The 7,651-nt window shown below is 59.7% G+C and overlaps 1 protein-coding gene across 1 annotated transcript in view; it reads left to right on the top strand.

Annotated features, from left to right (window-relative positions):
- Positions 1-4,682: 4,682 nt before the first annotated feature.
- SLC9A3 (solute carrier family 9, subfamily A (NHE3, cation proton antiporter 3), member 3) overlaps positions 4,683-7,651 on the top strand; it is a 19,602-nt gene continuing 16,633 nt past the window's right edge. Inside the window, exons 1-7 of the mRNA XM_011960875.1 lie at positions 4,683-4,705; positions 4,811-4,893; positions 4,995-5,046; positions 5,310-5,497; positions 6,346-6,399; positions 6,994-7,125; positions 7,480-7,530. Of these exons, the coding sequence (XP_011816265.1) occupies positions 4,683-4,705; positions 4,811-4,893; positions 4,995-5,046; positions 5,310-5,497; positions 6,346-6,399; positions 6,994-7,125; positions 7,480-7,530 (583 nt within the window). The remainder of the gene's footprint in view (positions 4,706-4,810; positions 4,894-4,994; positions 5,047-5,309; positions 5,498-6,345; positions 6,400-6,993; positions 7,126-7,479; positions 7,531-7,651) is intronic.

Genomic DNA, 7,651 nt, shown 5'->3' with positions numbered 1-7,651 from the left:
GTCACCCCCCAGCACATGTCCAGATGCTCCTCCCACAGCGGCCTCCCTCCCTTAAGAGCCTCTGAAGCTGCAAACTGAGGAGGTTGCTGTTTCTCCTTTGTCCAGGTCTCCAGCCACCGGGGCCGCCGTCCCCTCATTCTATTAAAGGGGTCACTGCATCCATGCCATGCTGAGGCCTTTTCCCATTTGTGCAGGGAAAGCAGGGGACGGGTGGCTGCTGCTGGCCCCTGCTTCTCAGCGCTGTGCTCCGTGTGGCGCCCACATGGCCGCTGTGCCCTGCAGGCATCTGCTGCTCTGCCAGGCACAGGCATCGGGTCTGGGAGCCACTTTGCTAGCTGAGGTGTGAGCCCCCGCTGTGTGCCACCCAACCATCCGCACCCCTCCCCTCCCCCTCTGAGACTCTGGCCTGGCCCCCATGCAGGGGCCACGTCGGTGGCCGGCCAGGAGCTGGGCACGAACACCCCTTCTCCTTCAGCCACTGCATTTAGAGACAGTAGCCTCACAGCTCTGAGGGGTGCAGGTCCCGGTGCCCACAGCCCCCGAGGGAGACAGCCCAGCAGCTGAGGGTTTGTCTGCTGTCCCCACCCCGAGCCCCCGGGCTCACTCAGGGGTGATAGGAGGAGCCAGTGGGGCCGTGAGCCTGGGGAGCCTGAGACCTGCCCTCTGCCACCGGACACACTACAGGAGGCCCACGACGTTCTCTCCTGAGGGCCAAATCCCACGGCCCCTGCAGTGGCTCAAGGTTCAGCCAGTCCTGGACCCTGCATGTCTACCGCCCTGGGCCCTCGCCGCAGCCCCGGGGGGCTATTTCCTCACTTTACAGAGGGGAGCCTGAAGCAAGGAGGGCAGGTCACACCTCCTGAGTGGGTCACAGGATGCGGGGGCTGCAAGAACATGGGGAGACGCATGCCCCTTGGGTTCAGAGCTGGAGGAAGCCCCGCAGCGATGGCTTCTGGCACCTTCCCTCCCCAGGCGCCTCACATGGGACACTGTGTCGCTTGCTGGAAGCTTCCGCAGAAGCTTGTTCCCTTCCCTTGTTTAGTTGTTGATAAACCAAAGGCAAAAACACAGGGAGTGCTAAACTTCCGAGATTGATCAAGAGGGTTTTTCATAATTTCTACTTTGAAATGAATGATTTTACAGGGCAAGAGAGAAGAGAGGGTGAAGTGTGAGGAAGGTGGGGGTGGGTGGGACCCTGAGAATCCAGGCACCGGGAGAAGATGGGAGCCCCCCAAGAGCTCTAGGGGCCCAGGCGTCTGTCCGGAGGCCCCAGCCTCGCACAGACGATTCGCCGATTCAGGAGAAACCACTGCCGTGGATGAGATTTCCAGTGGACACGTCTTCCTTTCTTGCCCATTTCATGGAACAAGAAGAAAGGTCTTTATTAGTAACTCACACACACATTATACACATTGCAAGATTCTCTGCTTGCTTTTGATTTTCAGCAGTTTGACTACGACGTGCCCATAGGTATGATTTTCCCCGTATTTGCATTGCTTGGGGTTTGCAAAATTCCTCAAACCTATAAATGTGTGTCTTTCAACAAACTGGGGACATTTTCTACCATTCGTTCTTCAAGATTCCCCTGCCCCATTCTCCCTTCTTTCCAGAGCTCTAGCTACACATACATTAGGCCTTTTTCTGGGCGGGGATGGGACCTCGCTCTGTCTGTCACCCAGACTGGAGTGTGGCCTCAACCCCCCAGGCTCAATGGATCCTCTGGCCTCAGCCCCCTGAGTAGCTGGGACTATGGGCACAAACCACCAGGCTTAGCTAATTTTTAAATTTTTTTGTTGAGATGGGGTTTTGCTATGTTGCCCAGGCTGGTCTTGAACTCCTAGGTTCAAGCAATCCTCCTGCCTTGGCCTCCCAAAGTGCTGCGGCTACAGGCTGTTGATTTTGCCCCATAGACCACTGAGGCTCCGGTCACTTTAAAAAGTATTTTTTCTCCTTGTTTTTCCGATTGGATGATTTCTATTGATATGTCTTCCAGTTCACTATCTTTGCTGTCATTTCTGTCTGCTCGTAAGTCTATCCGTTGAGTTTTTATGTCAGAGATTCTAGGGTTTCCGCTTGGTTCTCTTTGATAAGTTCCATTTTAGGTGTCAGCAAACTACAGCCCATGGGCTGGCCACTGGTTTTTGTAAAGTTTAATTGGAACACCCGTCTGTGTCATTACAGTGGCTTTCGGCCACAGTGGTAGCGAGTGGCTGTGAAGTGATCCTCCTGTTGGCAGCTCGAAGAACCTGAAATACTGACTGACAATCTGCCTTTAAGAAAAAACGTGCCAAGCCCTGTTCCACCGCACCGCTGCGGTTTGTCCTTTTTAAGTGATATTGAGGACGTTTCTTTTCTATCCTTGAGCAGCTGTTTTAGGCCTTTGTCTGCTGATTCCAGGGTCTGACCATCTTGAGTTCTGCTCTGATTTGAGCTGGGCCACATTCCCTCTTCTTCACGTGTCTCGTGACTTGGGTTGCCCCAGGACGTTGGGACCGGTGTCTTGCTGGGGCCTGTGTTCCGATGTGGCCCCTGGAAGGCGCCGCTGGGTCTCCGGTGGCTGAGGCTTGTTGCTGCTTTGAGCAAAGCCCTGAGATGGTGGCAGCTGGGATCTGCATCCAGGTCTTTTCACTGCTGTGGGCAGCTTGAGACCTGCCTGTATTCATCTGTTCTCAGGCTGCAAATGAGGGGGCGGGGCCGAATCGGAGGGGCGGGGCCGTCTCGGAGGGGCGGGGCCATCTCAGAGGGGGCGGGGCCGTCTCGGAGGGGGCGGAGCGGCTGGGTCCCAGAGAGGAAGGGGTGTGGGGTCATCCCGGCGTCCTGGACAGAGGCCGTGGCTGGCTCTGAGGCTGCCTTCATTCTGCCCCAGCGCTGTTGCTCAGGGTGGTTTGGAATTGAAGGATCTCCTGATTCTCTAGGGAACCACTGGCAACGATCATGTTTCCATTTAAAAACCGACTAGGTCTGCTTGAGTGTTGCAAATGTACAACGTCTAAAAACACCCTGTGACTTGAGCGCAGAGAGCCCAATCCTGAACGGGCTGTTCTCGGTGCTGTGTCAACTTCATCTGGCAGGGAGCAGCTTCCCGGCCCAGAGGCCCGGCCTCGCTTGGAGAGGGGCTCCCCGCCCAGCCCCCGGGGTGCCGGCTCCCCTGTCCCACACCAACCTGAGCACTCACTGGGAACTGCACCCACAGGCAGGGACATCTGCCAGGCTGCACGGTGGACGCCGTGAGCACCTTCACCTCTGCCCTGGGCTTCAGGGCCGGCACATTTACCGGGATTCCTCGCCGGTGCCCGCAGGCGGGCAAAGTGATACTGAGGTCAGCTGAGGTCAGAGTGCACTGGTGAGCTCCGCTGGACCTGCAGGGGCGGGTGGCGGAGAACTCGGACCCACGGCCCTGCTAGGAGAATGGGCTGGACCCTGCGTGGGTCTCTGTGCGTCTCTGTGTCTCTGCCAGTCTCTGTGCGTGCACGTGTTCCTGCCTGCGTCTGCGCCTGCCTGTGGAACGCCCCGGCCCCTTGTGCCCCGGAGCGTGGGTACCTGTGCTTCCGCCCGCCTTCCTGGCCTCGCTGCCCACCCTCCCCCGCCAGCCGGGCTGTTTCTGGGAGGCAGAGTTTAATCCTCCGGGACATGCTCCTGTTAAAGTAAAACCACAGGATTGACTGCGCTGTTGCATTTTTGTGGACTCGGCTGAATCTCTGTCACCTTGAAGGGTCCTTGGAGGCAGCGGAGGCCCCAGGCCTGACCAAGCCCCGTCCCTCTGTGCTCTGAGGGGTGTGACATGCGTCGGCCGTGGCCTTCCTGAGGCCCCCGGGGCCCAGAGAGAAGCCCTTTCCGGCGCCCACTCCAGAAATGTCCGGTTTGCCAGCGCCGGCCCTTCCTCCTCCAGGCACAGGGTTTGTAATTAGAACTAAAAGCGTCTGTCCTCCGTCGTAACCATCAGGCTGCCGAGCCATTGTGTGCTTAATTAGCTGTGACTCTCCAGCCTCGGCAATCAGTTACCTAAGGGCCTGCATGTCCCCAGGTTTGTCCCCTTGTTTGGAAGCCACACAGGCTGTGGCAGACGGACTCAGGGCCCGGCCCTGTCCACACCGGACCCGTGTACACACCAGTCCTGTCCACACTTGCCCTGTCCACATCAGCCCCGTCCACACTGGCCCCCAGCCCTGTCCACACTGACCCTGTCTACACCAGCCCAGTGTCCACACCGCCCCAGTCCGCACCAGCCTGATGTCCACACCGGCACCGTGTCCACACCAGCCCAATGTCCACACCGGCCCCATCCACACCACCCCAGTCCGCACCAGCCCTGTCTACACCAGCCCCGTGTCCACACCACCCCAGTCCACACCAGCCTGATGTCCACACCGGCCCCATCCACACCACCCCAGTCCGCACCAGCCCTGTCTACACCAGCCGCATCCATACCAGCCCCATCCACACTGGCCCCATAAGCAAAGGCTGGATTTTCCAGCTGACGAAGAACCTCGTGTCAACAGGAAGGATCAGTGCCCGGCAGGGGAGCAAGTCAACTAGACTCATCCACAGAACAGGCGGTCACTCACGCGTCACCCACAGGTTGTCAGAGGCTGTTAGGCTGGGCCTCTCAGGAGACGCGGCTCACGCCTGCCCGGACGGTGGGGATGCGTGCGGCTCCTCCCCTGTGGGCAGGTGGGACCGGCATGTCCCATGCAGAAGGACACAGGTGAGCTCCCAACTCAACACGCACACACCCTGAAGACTACAGGAGCTGCCCTCCGACGCCGCAGCACATGGGAAAAGGCGTGTCCAACACTCTTTCCAACCCTAGCTGGCAGAATGTTGGAAACTGCCGCCCTCTCGCCTACGCGGCGTTTGTGCGTGTATTTGTGTATTTTCTCAGTGACTACCAAGGTCAGAGGATGTTTTCTGTGGATTTTCAGGGCTTACTTCTGAGCAGGAGTGTTTGATCTGAAGCCAGCCTATCCCTCACCCACCCGTGTCCTGGTTAACAGGCTTTTACTGTAACCAGCGGCCGCACTGGAGTGTGGCGGAGGGTCCGCGATGGTGCGGGGAGCACCCAGGTGTGAGTCCCCACGGCACAGAGTTGTGTTGTTGTTTTCGAAGACAAAGCTGGTCCCTGCATCCCTGCCCTGCTGGCCCCGCAGTTGTCTCGGGTGGCTTCACAATGGTGGTGATCGCTGTGAATCTGATTTGGGAAGACTGTGGCTAAAAGACCCAAGCCCTGAACAAAAAGACCCTGCGCCAAGTGTTTGCAGCCACCAAGGGCGAGTGCGTCCTGGAGCTCCGAGGCTCCCGCTGCTTTCCAGGTCTGACCTTCGGCCACGGTGCCCCCACCTGGGGGCGCACAGTCTCTGTGGTCACTGGATTTCATCCTCAAAGCAGCCCACATGCCGGCGGGCACTGAGGGGCCACAAGTGCCCCACTGGCTGCTCCACAAGCCCTATTGAACAAACACTGTCTCCTGGGTCTTGTGACCCTGGAAAGGGGAAGACAGGTGAGCCGGTTACCCCTACAGGAGCCAGCCTGGGACGTGGGCAGAGGCAAAAAATGTGCGTCGTGTAGAAAATAGCGGCCTGGGTGGGTCTCGCCAGGGGCTGGGCAGCCTCCAGGGGTCACCATCACCACGGCTGTGCCGGGCTTTGCTAGGCACTCGTGGGGCAGCAGCGGAGGTGACGACGTCACTAAAGACAGATGTGAGAGGCACAGGTTGGCCTGTGGGTGGGCAGGCGCTGGCACCGGGCACAGACCACCCTGGTCTTCCTAACACAGCTTGGGATACCAAGGCCAGGATTTACAGCCCTCAGGAAGGAACAGAAGGTGGTAAACGCCACTTCTCTCTGGACATTAATCAAGAAATCAGGAGGCTGCAGATGTGGGAACACCTGTCCCAGGCCTTCCTGCACCACAGGGACCCCCCAGAGGGACTCCCAGAGGCCTCGGAGCCCTTAGTGTGCAGATTCCCAGGCCAGCCTAGGACCTGCTGAGTCCCGGGTGTGGAGAGGGCCCCAGGCTGCCCTGAGCAGAGGCCACAGCCTTCCTCTCGCAGGCCTGGAAGGTGCCACCCATGTCTCTTCCCAAAGCTCTGTGAGGTCAGGTCTGTCCTTGGCCACCGCAGGGACCAGGCCGTGGAGCCCAGAGGAGAGGGGCCCCTGTTTTCCTGCTGGGCTGCCAGCCCCGTGAGCCCAGATCTGGGGAGGGCACTGCCGAGGCGGGGGCTGTCGGGGCACGCATTAGGGCCATCGGGGGCCTCAGAGAGCCTGTGGGGCACATGGTGGGGACAGGGGTCCACAGCAGGACCTCCGATCCTGAAAGCAGGAACCTCTGAACCCTGATCCCTCACAGAGCTGGTGTTCTGGAATCTGGAGCAGCAGGCAGAGCTGCTGTCCTGGGGACGGGGTCAGGAGACCGCAGTGCAGTGCTGGTGACCGGACAGGTGTGGGGCTTGTGCCTGCCACCCTCCCCAGAGGGGCCCAGGTCGCCCGTGGTATTTGGTGTAAGACCATCCTCAGGGAAGGGATGGCAAATCCAAAACAGCACCTCCCTCCTCTGGGCCAGCACCCGGCCCTGCCCGAGCTCCATAATTACAAGGGGAAAAGCAGGCAGGGAGGGCCGAGCTCCTCAGGGCCACGCCGTCGGGAAGGGTGGGACATGGCCGCTGCCTCCAGCTGTGCTGACACGTTCTTCAGAGGCGGGTGGTCTGCGAGGGGGCCTCCCTGCTCCGGCTGCTCTGTGCTTAAATGGGGTCTCGGCCATCTCAGGAGACAACTTTCCTTTAAATTTCAAGGAAGACTTAATAACCAGCAGCTGAGGGAATGAAGAAGCTCATTATTCCTTACATCACCTGAGCCGGAGGACGCGCCTCATTTGTCAGTCTTCCCACTATTTTGAAATCAGGCCGAGCGCAGGAATTCTCATCACCTTTTTTTTTTCTGAGTCCAATTAAAACACAGGAGACGTGGCCCAGATAGGTGCCTGCACCCCCACCCACAGGGCAGGGCAGAGCCTCTAACTCCGAGGTCCTGGCAGGGGCGATGGTGCTGGGGGAGGGGGTGAAGCATGTCGGCTCCATGGGGGGTCCCCAGGGCTTGCTGTCCACCCTCAAGCTCACCTGTGGGGAGTGGAGTGGGTCATCATTGGTGGGACCCAGAGACCCTTCCTAGAAGGCCCCACCCAGGGGCTGTGATCCCAGGAGAGGGGGCACGAGGAGAGGGGGTGACAGGTGACAACCTCCGCAGGAGTCTGAAACAGAGCCAGCCTCAAGTGGGAGCACGCTCCGGCCATGTCAGGGACAGTCAGCGTGAGCTCAGACCCTGGTCACCGAGGCACAAGGCACAGAGTGAATCAGGGGCCCAGGGGGGACCAGAACCAGCGGGTGGGGGGACGGTAGTTCAGAGGCCCCCACTGTCCAGCCAGCATAGGCCTCCATCCCATGGCACCCGCACCCTCCTCCAACGGACTCCCTTCTGGGGTCTCCAGCAACTGCCCCTGTAGCCTCCGCCTTCCCAGCCCTCTTGGGCTCCCTGAAAAGTGGGGGGGGCCTGCAGCTCTGAGCCTCGTGGGATCTGGTCACCTGGACCTCCCTCCCCTCCCCCGAGGGCCCTGCCCTGACCTCCCTCCCCTCCCCCACAGGTCCCACCCCGACCTCCCT

The sequence above is a fragment of the Colobus angolensis genome, unplaced genomic scaffold (assembly GCF_000951035.1).
Source record: "Colobus angolensis palliatus isolate OR3802 unplaced genomic scaffold, Cang.pa_1.0 Scaffold528, whole genome shotgun sequence".
Classification (NCBI taxonomy): domain Eukaryota; kingdom Metazoa; phylum Chordata; class Mammalia; order Primates; family Cercopithecidae; genus Colobus; species Colobus angolensis.
This window is presented reverse-complemented; position numbering and strand designations above follow the sequence as displayed.